The sequence below is a fragment of the Drosophila elegans genome, unplaced genomic scaffold, assembly GCF_018152505.1.
Source record: "Drosophila elegans isolate 14027-0461.03 unplaced genomic scaffold, ASM1815250v1 contig_801, whole genome shotgun sequence".
Classification (NCBI taxonomy): domain Eukaryota; kingdom Metazoa; phylum Arthropoda; class Insecta; order Diptera; family Drosophilidae; genus Drosophila; species Drosophila elegans.
The window spans coordinates 832,569-849,775 of record NW_024546155.1 but is presented as its reverse complement, the minus strand read 5'-3'; the positions used below and the strand labels follow the sequence as shown (position 1 = coordinate 849,775).

Sequence of the window (17,207 nt, the reverse complement as noted above, 5' to 3'; positions counted from 1 at the left end):
TTATTTCGAGGGGTTTGTCGGGGTTTTCAGGCTTGCTATAGATTATGGCCGGTGGGTTTCTATCGTATTTAAACACTTGGCAGGTGGTGCAGCTATTAATAAATTTAGATATTTTATCCCGTAGTTGAGGAAAATAGTAAGATCTGTTAAGGTGTTCGTATGATTCCCTGATTCCCCTATGATTAGAGTCTTTGTGGTACTTGCTTATTATTTCGTCTTGTTTGTCGTTGTCCGAAATATCTTCTGCTATTTGTGTGCACCGCGTAATTCTATGTAGATGGGTATTGGAAAATAATTTTTTGTAGGCAGATTGTATTTGACTGAAAATAACATCTGATGTGTAAATTGCTGCTAATCTATTGGGACGTAAGAATTTTTTTAGAATTTCGATGATTTTGTTTTCTGTGAAAAATGTTTTGCTTTCTTCTAAAATCATTTGTAAGTTAAATTCTTTTAATAATTTCTCTGATATCGGTAGGTTACCACTTAAGTCTTCTTCTGCGGAGTGAAAAGAGCTACCATCTGTGGCTGCGACAGAAGAAGTTGCTAGAGCGTATGTTTCTAGGTTGATACGACTTAGTGCGTCCGCGTTGGTATTGCACTTGCCGTTTTTGTAATGGATTTCATATAAGAATTCCTCGAGCTTACGCAAAACAGATTGGCTTATCGCTTCCGATATTACCTTGAGATAATACCGCACCAAGAGCAAAATTACTTGTGTCAGTGGTCAGTATGAATTTTTTCTGAAAATCTGGGTGGATTAAAATGGGGTCATTGCAAAGTAATTGTTTGCAGTCTTCGAAAGATTTAATAAATTTATTTGTGTGTGAAACTTTGCCACCTTTTTTTAAAGAAGCTGTCATTGGTTTCGTTATAATCGCAAGATCTTTTATAAATTTCCTATAGTAGCTAACGAGACCTATGAATGATTTTACTTCCTTCTGTGTTTTGGGAATTGGGAACATTTTAATTGCCTGAATTTTATCAGGGTTTGCTTTTATTCCTTCTGGTGTCACTATGTGACCAAGGAATGCTATTTCTTTTTGTAGAAAATACGATTTATCCAATTGTATTTTAAGGTTAGACTGTTTGATTTTTTTAAAGACATTTTCTAGTTTAACAATGTGTTCTTCTAAAGATGTTGAGAACACGATTATGTCGTCTAGGTAAACTAGACAGGTATTTCCAATAAGGTCCCTAAGCAGGTTGTCCATTACCCTTTGAAAGGTTGCCGGGGCATTCTTTAGTCCGGACGGCATCCTTACATATTCGTAATGACCTCCCTCCACGGTGAAGGCTGTTTTGGGGATATCTACAGGTTCCATTTCAATTTGATGGAATCCACTGGCGAGGTCGAGAGTTGAGAAGAATAGGCATTTGCCCAACTTGTCAAGGATCTCGGCAATATTTGGGATTGGATATTTACCAGAAACTGTTTTTTCGGTCAGTTTTCTGTAATCGATCACCATTCGCCACTTTTGTTTTCCACTGGCGTCGACCTTTTTTGGAACTATCCAAACTGGGCTGCTCCAAGGGGAGTAGCTTGAGCGGATAATACCCTGTTTTAAGAGGTTATCTACGTGTTTTCGGACTTCTTCATTCACGGGTATCTATAAGATTTCGTATATATTGGAGAGTCATCTGTGGTTTTAATACTATGTTTTAATCTATTAGTAAATGACAAATCTTGTTCCTTCTGATAAAATCTTTAGAAGGGCTTTTTTCTCCTCAGATGGCAAATTTTGAGTGTTGATTTTATTAGAGATTGATTTGATTTTATTAGATTAGAAAGTTCGATATAGTTATTTTCTAAATAGGGTTGAACCGAAAGAATTTTTTGTGAAATTAGTTGAATGGGATCCGTTGAAAAATTGCAAACTTCAATCATTGCTTTATAATTGGTTGATTTATAGAGGCCTTCGGAAATTTGTAGGTTTTCTGTAATTTTTATTGGCTCACAAAGAAAGTTTCCATTTTCCAGGTCTATCGGTATTGTTATTATTTTCTTTGATAACCCTTCGATTACGTTAACTGAGACGGTGTTATCTATTCTAGTGAGAATTGGGAGAGTTGCCGTTGGAGTAGTCAGAGTAAAATTTGAAAGGTTTATTTTGGCATTGTTTGTTTAAGTATGTCCATTCCTATAAGTCCATCGAAGTAGTTATGAAATTCAAAAGCGAGAAATTCGAAATTACCTTTAACTCTAAATTCTCCGTACCAGGCGAATCTGACTTAAGTGTTTATTTTTTCGGTTTTGTTAAATAATCCCGAAACTGTTATAGGAGGACATTTAATAGTGAGCTCTGTATCCAAAAATAGGCTCTGTAGGGTTTTAAGGCCCTGGAGCTCGGGCTTGATTTTATTTCTGCTGCTATAGGGTTATTTTGGGTTGTTTTACGATAAATTTCTACTGTATTGGCTATTTTTTTCAAAGCGGTTACTTCGGTATCGATTATTAAAAGGGTTGTATCTTTGTGTATGATTATTCTGGTGACCATTAGTAGTGCTAGATCGTAAGATAGGTGTGTTCCACCTTTGTCTATCTTGGTTGTGCGATAGGTTTTTTGTCCTAATCTCATGTTCTCTATTGCAAGCCATGAAGGCTTCGCCCAAGTTCTGGGGCTTCATAGCCCTTACAATTGATCCTATGGGATCGTTAAGTCCTGTTAAGAATTTGTCCAGACATAGTTAACTAAAAAAAACTCCTCTTGTATAGTGTTGCACTAGGGTCAGTTTCTTTTAAGGCGAGATATCCATGCAGTTTTGATTGTAATTCCATAATTTGCCTATGAAATTCCCTAAACGTTAGCCTACCTTGTCTTAAATTCCCTAATGTGGATATAAGACTTGATTCTGATAGCGAGTTGCTGTGTTAAGTTTTTTTTTTATTTCATCCCAAATTAATGGGGCGTCGTACATTTTATTTCTAATGGCTTTGAGGTAGATGCTGCCCAGAGGAGTCTGATCAGTCCCTCGCAAAAGAAGAAGTACATCTTCCACATCGGCTATAAAATGGGCAAGTATATCTGCGCCCCCCGGGAATGTCTGCAATTGTGTAATTGGTTCCGGGATTCTCATTTGGTTGAACAAGTTTATCAAGGGTGGGAAAGAGGTGTTTAAGTTAAGCGAACTCCCAGCTGATTGTTGGGGTCCTGGGGGTATATTTAAGTTTGGGTTTGCCATTGTTAATTCTTCCTCGTTATGTTTTTTTATATTAGCTTGCCTGTCTGTTCCTTTTCTATAAGGTAGGAATCTAAGTTTGGACATAGGATTTTATGAAAAAAAATTTTTATTTTGATTTTATTAAAATCTCTTCTTTCTTTTTTTTTTTGTAGTATTTTCCTAGCCGATCAGTGTTAAAATTTGTATATCTGTATGTATGTATGCATTACTCACGTTGCCCAGAGTAGGAGGAGGTACATCGTTTTTCCTTTCCTTTCTGATTTCCTGGATGATTTCCTTCGTGTTGATGTATTGTTTCCGTGTTCTTTTTTTTTTTTTGTTGCACAAATTTTTTTCGGATAAATCTTTTCTCCCTTCTTATTTTTCCCTTTTTTTTTGAGTCTGAATCACAGCTTTTCTCACTTCGTTTTCTGTATTATATTTTTTTTTTTTTTTTGTGATATTTTTCGTTGGCATTTTTTAAGAAAACGCACAAACTCGGTGTTAGTTTATTTCGTCTGGTTTCTTTTCTAAATACAATATCTCCGGGGGAAAGGGTTTCTGGTTCCTGCCTTTCTTTATTGAGGTTGCCTATCCTGTGGTTAAGAATTTTTTCGATTTAATCTTTTACTTTTGGGAATAAGTTTTGTTTTATTCATGGACATTATTATATTTTTCGGAGTGGTCAAATTCTGGTGTTCTGCCCGAGAAAAGTTCAAAAGCGGTTAGATTGGTGGCAGAGTGAATTGAGTTATTGTAAGTAATGAGGGTTTCACACAGAAGTTCGTCGTGATCTACTGACATTTTATTTGCCTTTCTCTCACCTAAAATGATCCTGTATATTTCTGTAAGTGTTGAGTGAAGTCTATCTACCGGTGAGTTACTACTAGACTGTTGGAAGGATGTGGTATGAAGGTTTATGTTATATTGGTCACAGAAGTCTTTGAAAATCATTGATGAAAATTCTGTTCCTTGATTACAAACTATTTTCTTGAGGATACCGTGAGTGCTAAAGAAGGTCTTTTGTGCTCTGATTACGTGTATGCTGCTTCGTGCTTCCAGTGTATGAGCACTAGCGAAACGGGAAAATTTGTCGATTATAGTTAGAATTTGTTTGTGGTTAACCCAATATATGTCAATATGTATTATTTCGAGGGGTTTGTCGGGGCTTTCAGGCTTGCTATAGATTATGGCCGGTTGGTTTCTATCGTATATAAACACTTGGCAGGTGGTGCAGCTATTAATAAATTTAGATATTTTATCCCGTAGTTGAGGAAAATAGTAAGATCTGTTAAGGTGTTCGTAAGTTTCCCTGATTCCCCTATGATTAGAGCCTTTGTGGAACTTGCTTATTATTTCGTCTTGTTTGTCGTTGTCCGAAATATCTTCTGCTATCTGTGTGCACCGCGTAATTATATGTAGATGGGTATTGGAAAATAATTTTTTGTAGGCAGATTGTATTTGACTGAAAACAACATTTGATGTGTAAATTGCTGCTAATCTATTGGGACGTAAGAATTTTTTTAGAATTTCGATGATTTTGTCTTCTGTGAAAAATGGTTCTTTAATAACTCTTCGTAATTTGTTTCTGTGTGGTACAATATTTACTAACTGAGATGTTTTGCTTTCTTCTAAAATCATTTGTAAGTTAAATTCTTTTAATAATTTCTCTGATATCGGTAGGTCACCACTTAAGTCTTCTTCTGCGGAGTGTAAAGAGCTACCATCTGTGGCTGCGACAGAAGAAGTTGCTAGAGCGTATGTTTCTAGGTTGATACGACTTAGTGCGTCCGCGTTGGTATTGCACTTGCCCTTTTTGTAATGGATTTCATAAGAGAATTCCTCGAGCTTAAGTCTCCACCTTACGAGCTTAGAATTAGGTTCTTTTAAACTCATCAGCCAAGTTAAGGGCTTATGATCGGTTACAATTGTGAATAGCCTACCGTAGAGGTGGGGCCGTAAATTTTTGGCTGCCCATACTATTGCTAAGAGTTCTTTTTCAATTGTTGAATAGTTGGTTTCACTTTGAGATAGTGTTCGGCTCGCAAAACAGATTGGCTTATCGCTTCCAATATTAGCTTGAGATAATACCGCACCAAGATCAAAATTACTTGTGTCAGTGGTCAGTATGAATTTTTTCTGAAAATCTGGGTGGATTAAAATGGGGTCATTGCAAAGTAATTGTTTGCAGTCTTCGAAAGATTTAATAAATTTATTTGTGTGTGAAACTTTGCCACCTTTTTTTAAAGAAGCTGTCATTGGTTTCGTTATAATCGCAAGATCTTTTATAAATTTCCTATAGTAGCTAACGAGACCTATGAATGATTTTACTTCCTTCTGTGTTTTGGGAATTGGGAACATTTTAATTGCCTGAATTTTATCAGGGTTTGGTTTTATTCCTTCTGGTGTCACTATGTGACCAAGGAATGCTATTTCTTTTTGTAGAAAATACGATTTATCCAATTGTATTTTAAGGTTAGACTGTTTGATTTTTTTAAAGACATTTTCTAGTTTAACAATGTGTTCTTCTAAAGATGTTGAGAACACGATTATGTCGTCTAGGTAAACTAGACAGGTATTTCCAATAAGGTCCCTAAGCAGGTTGTCCATTACCCTTTGAAAGGTTGCCGGGGCATTCTTTAGTCCGGACGGCATCCTTACATATTCGTAATGACCTCCCTCCACGGTGAAGGCTGTTTTGGGGATATCTACAGGTTCCATTTCAATTTGATGGAATCCACTGGCGAGGTCGAGAGTTGAGAAGTATAGGCATTTGCCCAACTTGTCAAGGATCTCGGCAATATTTGGGATTGGATATTTATCAGAAACTGTTTTTTCGGTCAGTTTTCTGTAATCGATCACCATTCGCCACTTTTGTTTTCCACTGGCGTCGACCTTTTTTGGAACTATCCAAACTGGGCTGCTCCAAGGGGAGTAGCTTGAGCGGATAATACCCTGTTTTAAGAGGTCATCTACGTGTTTTCGGACTTCTTCATTCACGGGTATCTATAAGATTTCGTATATATTGGAGAGTCAGCTGTGGTTTTAATACTATGTTTTAATCTATTAGTAAATGACAAATCTTGTTCCTTCTGATAAAATCTTTAGAAGGGCTTTTTTCTCCTCAGAGGGCAGATTTTGAGTGTTGATTTTATTAGAGACGTCATTTTTTGAGGTGGAATGGTTTTCATTTAATTGGAGATTAGAAAGTTCGATAAAGTTATTTTCTAAATAGGGTTGAACCGAAAGAATTTTTTGTGAAATTAGTTGAATGGGATCCGTTGAAAAATTACAAACTCCAATCATTGCTTTATAATTGGTTGATTTATAGAGGCCTTCGGAAATTTGCAGGTTTTCTGAAATTTTTATTGGCTCACAAAGAAAGTTTCCATTTTCCAGGTCTACCGGTATTGTTATTATTTTTTTTGATAACCCTTCGATTACGTTAACTGAGACGGTGTTATCTATTCTAGTGTGAATTGGGAGAGTTGCCGTTGGAGTAGTCAGAGTAAAATTTGAAAGGTTGATTTTGGCACCTAGTTGTTTAAGTAGGTCCATTCCTATAAGTCCATCGAAGTATTTATTAAATTCAAAAGCGAGAAATTCGCAATTACCTTTAACTCTAAATTCTCCGTACCAGGCGAATCTGGCTTAAGTGTTTATTTTTTCGGTTTTGTTAAATAATCCCGAAACTGTTATAGGAGGACATTTAATAGTGAGCTCTGTATCCAAAAATAGGCTCTGTAGGGTTTTAAGGCCCTGGAGCTCGGGCTTGATTTTATTTCTGCTGCTATAGGGTTATTTTGGGTTGTTTTACGATAAGTTATTATTTTCAAAGCGGTTACTACGGTATCGATTATTAAAAGGGTTGTATCTTTGTGTATGATTATTCTGGTGACCATTACTAGTGCTAGATCGTAAGTTAGGTGTGTTCCACCTTTGTCTATCTTGGTTGTGCCACCTATCTTCCCCGTTTTTTGTCCTAATCTCATGTTCTCTATTGCAAGCCATGAAGGCTTCGCCCAAGTTCTTGGGCTTCATAGCCCTTACAATTGATCCTATGGGATCGTTAAGTCCTGTTAAGAATTTGTCCAGACATAGTTAACTAAAAAAAACTCCTCTTGTATAGTGTTGCGCTAGGGTCAGTTTCTTTTAAGGCGAGATATCCATGCAGTTTTGATTGTAATTCCATAATTTTCCTATGAAATTCCCTAAACGTTAGCCTACCTTGTCTTAAATTCCCTAATGTGGATATAAGAGTTGATTCTGATAGCGAGTTGCAGTAGTACTGTGTTAAGTTTTTTTTTTATTTCATCCCAAATTAATGGGGTGTCGTACATTTTATTTCTAATGGCTTTGAGGTAGATGCTGCCCATAGGAGTCTGATCAGTCCCTCGCAAAAGAAGAAGTACATCTTCCACATCGGCTATAAAATGGTCAAGTATATCTGCGCCCCCCGGGAATGTCTGCAATTGTGTAATTGGTTCCGGGATTTTCATTTGGTTGAACAAGTTTATCAAGGGTGGGAAAGAGGTGTTTAAGTTAAGCGAACTCCCAGCTGATTGTTGGGGTCCTGGGGGTATATTTAAGTTTGGGTTTGCCATTGTTAATTCTTCCTCGTTATGTTTTTTTATATTAGCTTGCCTGTCTGTTCCTTTTCTATAAGGTAGGAATCTAAGTTTGGACATAGGATTTTATGAAAAAAAAATTTTATTTTGATTTTATTAAAATCTCTTCTTTCTTTTTTTTTCTTTTGTAGTATTTTCCTAGCCGATCAGTGTTAAAATTTGTATATCTGTATGTATGTATGCATTACTCACGTTGCCCAGAGTAGGAGGAGGTACATCGTTTTTCCTTTCCTTTCTGATTTCCTGGATGATTTCCTTCGTGTTGATGTATTGTTTCCGTGTTCTTTTTTTTTTTTTTGTTGCACAAATTTTTTTCGGATAAATCTTTTCTCCCTTCTTATTTTTCCCTTTTTTTTGAGTCTGAATCACAGCTTTTCTCACTTCGTTTTCTGTATTATATTATTTTTGTTTTTGGTGCTATTTTTCGTTGGCATTTTTTAAGAAAACGCACAAACTCGGTGTTAGTTTATTTCGTCTGTTTTCTTTTCTAAATACAATATCTCCGGGGGAAAGGGTTTCTGGTTCCTGCCTTTCTTTATTGAGGTTGCCTATCCTGTGGTTAAGATTTTTTTCGATTTAATCTTTTACTTTTGGGAATAAATTTTGTTTTTATTCGTTAAGTTTTTTCAAATATTCATGGACATTATTATATTTTTCAGAGTGGTCAAATTCTGGTGTTCTGCCCGAGAAAAGTTCAAAAGCGGTAAGATTGGTGGCAGAGTGAATTGAGTTATTGTAAGTAATGAGGGTTTCACACAGAAGTTCGTCGTGATCTACTGACATTTTATTTGCCTTTCTTTCACCTAAAATGATCCTGTATATTTCTGTAAGCGTTGAGTGAAGTCTATCTACCGGTGAGTTACTACTAGACTGTTGGAAGGATGTGGTATGAAGGTTTATGTTATATTGGTCACAGAAGTCTTTGAAAATCATTGATGAAAATTCTGTTCCTTGATCACAAACTATTTTCTTGAGGATACCGTGAGTGCTAAAGAAGGTCTTTTGTGCTCTGATTACGTGTATGCTGCTTCGTGCTTCCAGTGTATGAGCACTAGCGAAACGGGAAAATTTGTCGATTATAGTTAGAATTTGTTTGTGGTTAACCCAATATATGTCAATATGTATTATTTCGAGGGGTTTGTCGGGGTTTTCAGGCTTGCTATAGATTATGGCCGGTGGGTTTCTATCGTATTTAAACACTTGGCAGGTGGTGCAGCTATTAATAAATTTAGATATTTTATCCCGTAGTTGAGGAAAATAGTAAGATCTGTTAAGGTGTTCGTATGATTCCCTGATTCCCCTATGATTAGAGTCTTTGTGGTACTTGCTTATTATTTCGTCTTGTTTGTCGTTGTCCGAAATATCTTCTGCTATTTGTGTGCACCGCGTAATTCTATGTAGATGGGTATTGGAAAATAATTTTTTGTAGGCAGATTGTATTTGACTGAAAATAACATCTGATGTGTAAATTGCTGCTAATCTATTGGGACGTAAGAATTTTTTTAGAATTTCGATGATTTTGTCTTCTGTGAAAAATGGTTCTTTAATAACTGAGATGTTTTGCTTTCTTCTAAAATCATTTGTAAGTTAAATTCTTTCAATAATTTCTCTGATATCGGTAGGTCACCACTTAAGTCTTCTTCTGCGGAGTGTAAAGAGCTACCATCTGTGGCTGCGACAGAAGAAGTTGCTAGAGCGTATGTTTCTAGGTTGATACGACTTAGTGCGTCCGCGTTGGTATTGCACTTGCCGTTTTTGTAGTGGATTTCATATAAGAATTCCTCGAGCTTACGAGCTTAGAATTAGGTTTTTTTAAACTCATCAGCCAAGTTAAGGGCTTATGATCGGTTACAATTGTGAATAGCCTACCGTAGAGGTGGTGCCGAAAATATTTGGCTGCCCATACTATTGCTAAGAGTTCTTTTTCAATTGTTGAATAGTTGGTTTCACTTTGAGATAGTGTTCGGCTCGCAAAACAGATTGGCTTATCGCTTCCGATATTACCTTGAGATAATACCGCACCAAGAGCAAAATTACTTGTGTCAGTGGTCAGTATGAATTTTTTCTGAAAATCTGGGTGGATTAAAATGGGGTCATTGCAAAGTAATTGTTTGCAGTCTTCGAAAGATTTAATAAATTTATTTGTGTGTGAAACTTTGCCACCTTTTTTTAAAGAAGCTGTCATTGGTTTCGTTATAATCGCAAGATCTTTTATAAATTTCCTATAGTAGCTAACGAGACCTATGAATGATTTTACTTCCTTCTGTGTTTTGGGAATTGGGAACATTTTAATTGCCTGAATTTTATCAGGGTTTGGTTTTATTCCTTCTGGTGTCACTATGTGACCAAGGAATGCTATTTCTTTTTGTAGAAAATACGATTTATCCAATTGTATTTTAAGGTTAGACTGTTTGATTTTTTTAAAGACATTTTCTAGTTTAACAATGTGTTCTTCTAAAGATGTTGAGAACACGATTATGTCGTCTAAGTAAACTAGACAGGTATTTCCAATAAGGTCCCTAAGCAGGTTGTCCATTACCTTTTGAAAGGTTGCCGGGGCATTCTTTAGTCCGGACGGCATCCTTACATATTCGTAATGACCTCCCTCCACGGTGAAGGCTGTTTTGGGGATATCTACAGGTTCCATTTCAATTTGATGGAATCCACTGGCGAGGTCGAGAGTTGAGAAGTATAGGCATTTGCCCAACTTGTCAAGGATCTCGGCAATATTTGGGATTGGATATTTATCAGAAACTGTTTTTTCGGTCAGTTTTCTGTAATCGATCACCATTCGCCACTTTTGTTTTCCACTGGCGTCGACCTTTTTTGGAACTATCCAAACTGGGCTGCTCCAAGGGGAGTAGCTTGAGCGGATAATACCCTGTTTTAAGAGGTCATCTACGTGTTTTCGGACTTCTTCATTCACGGGTATCTATAAGATTTCGTATATATTGGAGAGTCATCTGTGGTTTTAATACTATGTTTTAATCTATTAGTAAATGACAAATCTGGTTCCTTCTGATAAAATCTTTAGAAGGGCTTTTTTCTCCTCAGATGGCAAATTTTGAGTGTTGATTTTATTAGAGATTGATTTGATTTTATTAGATTAGAAAGTTCGATATAGTTATTTTCTAAATAGGGTTGAACCGAAAGAATTTTTTGTGAAATTAGTTGAATGGGATCCGTTGAAAAATTGCAAACTTCAATCATTGCTTTACAATTGGTTGATTTATAGAGGCCTTCGGAAATTTGTAGGTTTTCTGTAATTTTTATTGGCTCACAAAGAAAGTTTCCATTTTCCAGGTCTACCGGTATTGTTATTATTTTCTTTGATAACCCTTCGATTACGTTAACTGAGACGGTGTTATCTATTCTAGTGAGAATTGGGAGAGTTGCCGTTGGAGTAGTCAGAGTAAAATTTGAAAGGTTTATTTTGGCATTGTTTGTTTAAGTATGTCCATTCCTATAAGTCCATCGAAGTAGTTATGAAATTCAAAAGCGAGAAATTCGAAATTACCTTTAACTCTAAATTCTCCGTACCAGGCGAATCTGACTTAAGTGTTTATTTTTTCGGTTTTGTTAAATAATCCCGAAACTGTTATAGGAGGACATTTAATAGTGAGCTCTGTATCCAAAAATAGGCTCTGTAGGGTTTTAAGGCCCTGGAGCTCGGGCTTGATTTTATTTCTGCTGCTATAGGGTTATTTTGGGTTGTTTTACGATAAGTTATTATTTTCAAAGCGGTTACTACGGTATCGATTATTAAAAGGGTTGTATCTTTGTGTATGATTATTCTGGTGACCATTAGTAGTGCTAGATCGTAAGTTAGGTGTGTTAGGTGTGTTAGCCATGAAGGCTTCGCCCAAGTTCTGGGGCTTCATAGCCCTTACAATTGATCCTATGGGATCGTTAAGTCCTGTTAAGAATTTGTCCAGACATAGTTAACTAAAAAAAACTCCTCTTGTATAGTGTTGCACTAGGGTCAGTTTCTTTTAAGGCGAGATATCCATGCAGTTTTGATTGTAATTCCATAATTTGCCTATGAAATTCCCTAAACGTTAGCCTACCTTGTCTTAAATTCCCTAATGTGGATATAAGAGTTGATTCTGATAGCGAGTTGCAGGTAGTACTGTGTTAAGTTTTTTTTTTATTTCATCCCAAATTAATGGGGCGTCGTACATTTTATTTCTAATGGCTTTGAGGTAGATGCTGCCCAGAGGAGTCTGATCAGTCCCTCGCAAAAGAAGAAGTACATCTTCCACATCGGCTATAAAATGGGCAAGTATATCTGCGCCCCCCGGGAATGTCTGCAATTGTGTAATTGGTTCCGGGATTCTCATTTGGTTGAACAAGTTTATCAAGGGTGGGAAAGGGGTGTTTAAGTTAAGCGAACTCCCAGCTGATTGTTGGGGTCCTGGGGGTATATTTAAGTTTGGGTTTGCCATTGTTAATTCTTCCTCGTTATGTTTTTTTTATATTAGCTTGCCTGTCTGTTCCTTTTCTATAAGGTAGGAATCTAAGTTTGGACATAGGATTTTATGAAAAAAAAATTTTATTTTGATTTTATTAAAATCTCTTCTTTCTTTTTTTTTTGTATTATTTTCCTAGCCGATCAGTGTTAAAATTTGTATATCTGTATGTATGTATGCATTACTCACGTTGCCCAGAGTAGGAGGAGGTACATCGTTTTTCCTTTCCTTTCTGATTTCCTGGATGATTTCCTTCGTGTTGATGTATTGTTTCCGTGTTCTTTTTTTTTTTTTTGTTGCACAAATTTTTTTCGGATAAATCTTTTCTCCCTTCTTATTTTTCCCTTTTTTTTGAGTCTGAATCACAGCTTTTCTCACTTCGTTTTCTGTATTATATTTTTTTTTTTTGGTGATATTTTTCGTTGGCATTTTTTAAGAAAACGCACAAACTCGGTGTTAGTTTATTTCGTCTGGTTTCTTTTCTAAATACAATATCTCCGGGGGAAAGGGTTTCTGGTTCCTGCCTTTCTTTATTGAGGTTGCCTATCCTGTGGTTAAGAATTTTTTCGATTTAATCTTTTACTTTTGGGAATAAGTTTTGTTTTATTCATGGACATTATTATATTTTTCGGAGTGGTCAAATTCTGGTGTTCTGCCCGAGGATACCGTGAGTGCTAAAGAAGATCTTTTGTGCTCTGATTACGTGTATGCTGCTTCGTGCTTCCAGTGTATGAGCACTAGCGAAACGGGAAAATTTGTCGATTATAGTTAGAATTTGTTTGTGGTTAACCCAATATATGTCAATATGTATTATTTCGAGGGGTTTGTCGGGGTTTTCAGGCTTGCTATAGATTATGGCCGGTTGGTTTCTATCGTATATAAACACTTGGCAGGTGGTGCAGCTATTAATAAATTTAGATATTTTATCCCGTAGTTGAGGAAAATAGTAAGATCTGTTAAGGTGTTCGTAAGTTTCCCTGATTCCCCTATGATTAGAGTCTTTGTGGTACTTGCTTATTATTTCGTCTTGTTTGTCGTTGTCCGAAATATCTTCTGCTATCTGTGTGCACCGCGTAATTATATGTAGATGGGTATTGGAAAATAATTTTTTGTAGGCAGATTGTATTTGACTGAAAACAACATTTGATGTGTAAATTGCTGCTAATCTATTGGGACGTAAGAATTTTTTTAGAATTTCGATGATTTTGTCTTCTGTGAAAAATGGTTCTTTAATAACTCTTCGTAATTTGTTTCTGTGTGGTACAATATTTACTAACTGAGATGTTTTGCTTTCTTCTAAAATCATTTGTAAGTTAAATTCTTTTAATAATTTCTCTGATATCGGTAGGTCACCACTTAAGTCTTCTTCTGCGGAGTGTAAAGAGCTACCATCTGTGGCTGCGACAGAAGAAGTTGCTAGAGCGTATGTTTCTAGGTTGATACGACTTAGTGCGTCCGCGTTGGTATTGCACTTGCCCTTTTTGTAATGGATTTCATAAAAGAAATCCTCGAGCTTAAGTCTCCACCTTACGAGCTTAGAATTAGGTTCTTTTAAACTCATCAGCCAAGTTAAGGGCTTATGATCGGTTACAATTGTGAATAGCCTACCGTAGAGGTGGGGCCGAAAATTTTTGGCTGCCCATACTATTGCTAAGAGTTCTTTTTCAATTTTTGAATAGTTGGTTTCACTTTGAGATAGTGTTCGGCTCGCAAAACAGATTGGCTTATCGCTTCCGATATTACCTTGAGATAATACCGCACCAAGAGCAAAATTACTTGTGTCAGTGGTCAGTATGAATTTTTTCTGAAAATCTGGGTGGATTAAAATGGGGTCAAAAATTTAATAAATTCATTTTTGTGTGAAACTTTGCCACCTTTTTTTTAAAGAAGCTGTCATTGGTTTAGTTATCCTCGCAAGATCTTTTATAAATTTCCTATAGTAGCTAACGAGACCTATGAATGATTTTACTTCCTTCTGTGTTTTGGGAATTGGGAACATTTTAATTGCCTGAATTTTATCAGGGTTTGGTTTTATTCCTTCTGGTGTCACTATGTGACCAAGGAATACTATTTCTTTTTGTAGAAAATACGATTTATCCAATTGTATTTTAAGGTTAGACTGTTCGATTTTTTTAAAGACATTTTCTAGTTTAACAATGTGTTCTTCTAAAGATGTTGAGAACACGATTATGTCGTCTAGGTAAACTAGACAGGTATTTCCAATAAGGTCCCTAAGCAGGTTGTCCTTTACCCTTTGAAAGGTTGCCGGGGCATTCTTTAGTCCGGACGGCATCCTTACATATTCGTAATGACCTCCCTCCACGGTGAAGGCTGTTTTGGGGATATCTACAGGTTCCATTTCAATTTGATGGAATCCACTGGCGAGGTCGAGAGTTGAGAAGTATAGGCATTTGCCCAACTTGTCAAGGATCTCGGCAATATTTGGGATTGGATATTTATCAGAAACTGTTTTTTCGTTCAGTTTTCTGTAATCGATCGCCATTCGCCACTTTTGTTTTCCACTGGCGTCGACCTTTTTTGGAACTATCCAAACTGGGCTGCTCCAAGGGGAGTAGCTTGAGCGGATAATACCCTGTTTTAAGAGGTCATCTACGTGTTTTCGGACTTCTTCATTCACGGGTATCTATAAGATTTCGTATATATTTGAAAATCATCTGTGGTTTTAATACTATGTTTTACTCTATTAGTAAATGACAAATCTTGTTCCTTCTGATAAAAAATGGAGTTTATATTTTTACAAATCTTTAGAAGGGCTTCTTTCTACTCAGAGGCAGATTTTGAGTGTTGATTTTATTAGAGACGTCATTTTTGACGTGGAATGGTTTTCATTTAATTGGAGATTGGAAAGTTCGATAAATTTACTTTCTAAATAGGGTTGAACCGTAAAAAATTTTTTGTGAAATTAGTTGAATGGGATCCGTTGAAAAATTGCAAACTTCAATCATTGCTTTACAATTGGTTGATTTATAGAGGCCTTCGGAAATTTGTATGTTTTCCGGAATTTTTATTGGCTCACAAAGAAAGTTTCCATTTTCCAGGTCTACCGGTATTGTTATTATTTTCTTTGATAACCCTTCGATTACGTTAACTGAGACGGTGTTATCTATTCTAGTGAGAATTGGGAGAGTTGCCGTTGGAGTAGTCAGAGTAAAATTTGAAAGGTTGATTTTGGCACCTAGTTGTTTAAGTAGGTCCATTCCTATAAGTCCATCGAAGTAGTTATGAAATTCAAAAGCTAGAAATTCGAAATTACCTTTAACTCTAAATTCTCCGTACCAGGCGAATCTGACTTAAGTGTTTATTTTTTCGGTTTTGTTAAATAATCCCGAAACTGTTATAGGAGGACATTTAATAGTGAGCTCTGTATCCAAAAATAGGCTCTGTAGGGTTTTAAGGCCCTGGAGCTCGGGCTTGATTTTATTTCTGCTGCTATATGGTTATTTTGGGTTGTTTTACGATAAATTTCTACTGTATTGGTTATTATTTTCAAAGCGGTTACTACGGTATCGATTATTAAAAGGGTTGTATCTTTGTGTATGATTATTCTGGTGACCATTAGTAGTGCTAGATCGTAAGTTAGGTGAGTTCCACCTTTGTCTATCTTGGTTGTGCCACCTATCTTCCCCGTTTTTTGTCCTAATCTCATGTTCTCTATTGCAAGCCATGAAGGCTTCGCCCAAGTTCTGGGGCTTCATAGCCCTTACAATTGATCCTATGGGATCGTTAAGTCCTGTTAAGAATTTGTCCAGACATAGTTAACTAAAAAAAACTCCTCTTGTATAGTGTTGCACTAGGGTCAGTTTCTTTTAAGGCGAGATATCCATGCAGTTTTGATTGTAATTCCATAATTTGCTTATGAAATTCCCTAAACGTTAGCCTACCTTGTCTTAAATTCCCTAATGTGGATATAAGAGTTGATTCTGATAGCGAGTTGCAGTAGTACTGTGTTAAGTTTTTTTTTTATTTCATCCCAAATTAATGGGGTGTCGTACATTTTATTTCTAATGGCTTTGAGGTAGATGCTGCCCATAGGAGTCTGATCAGTCCCTCGCAAAAGAAGAAGTACATCTTCCACATCGGCTATAAAATGGGGAAGTATATCTGCGCCCCCCGGGAATGTCTGCAATTGTGTAATTGGTTCCGGGATTCTCATTTGGTTGAACAAGTTTATCAAGGGTGGTAAAGGGGTGTTTAAGTTAAGCGAACTCCCAGCTGATTGTTGGGGTCCTGGGGGTATATTTAAGTTTGGGTTTGCCATTGTTAATTCTTCCTCGTTATGTTTTTTTATATTAGCTTGCCTGTCTGTTCCTTTTCTATAAGGTAGGAATCTAGTTTGGACATAGGATTTTATGAAAAAAAAATGTTATTTTGATTTTATTAAAATCTCTTTGATAATAAAATATTTTTCTATTAGTGTACTTAATTGTATTATTTTCCTAGCCGATCAGTGTTAAAATTTGTATATCTGTGTGTATGTATGTATGTATGCATTACTCAAGTTGCCCAGAGTAGGAGGAGGTACATAGTTTTTCCTTTCCTTTCTGATTTCCTGGATGATTTCCTTCGTGTTGATGTATTGTTTCCGTGTTTTTTTTTTGTTGCACAAATTTTTTTCGGATAAATCTTTTCTCCCTTCTTATTTTTCCCTTTTTTTTTTGAGTCTGAATCACAGCTTTTCTCACTTCGTTTTCTGTATTATATTATTTTTGTTTTTGGTGATATTTTTCGTTGGCATTTTTTAAGAAAACGCACAAACTCGGTGTTAGTTCGTCTGTTTTCTTTTCTAAATACAATATCTCCGGGGGAAAGGGTTTCTGGTTCCTGCCTTTATTTATTGAGGTTGCCTATCCTGTGGTTAAGAATTTTTTCGATTTAATCTTTTACTTTTGGGAATAAATTATGTTTATATTCGTTAAGTTTTTTCAAA

General features: G+C 36.1%; 1 protein-coding gene across 1 annotated transcript; it reads right to left on the bottom strand.

Annotated features, from left to right (window-relative positions):
* Nucleotides 1–644: 644 nt before the first annotated feature.
* LOC121467830 lies at nucleotides 645–14,893 on the bottom strand. The gene is given in 5 exon segments (XM_041710149.1): nucleotides 645–1,610; nucleotides 5,143–6,168; nucleotides 9,697–10,722; nucleotides 13,905–14,817; nucleotides 14,874–14,893. Coding segments are annotated over 5 exon segments (3,951 nt in total).
* Nucleotides 14,894–17,207: the final 2,314 nt, after the last annotated feature.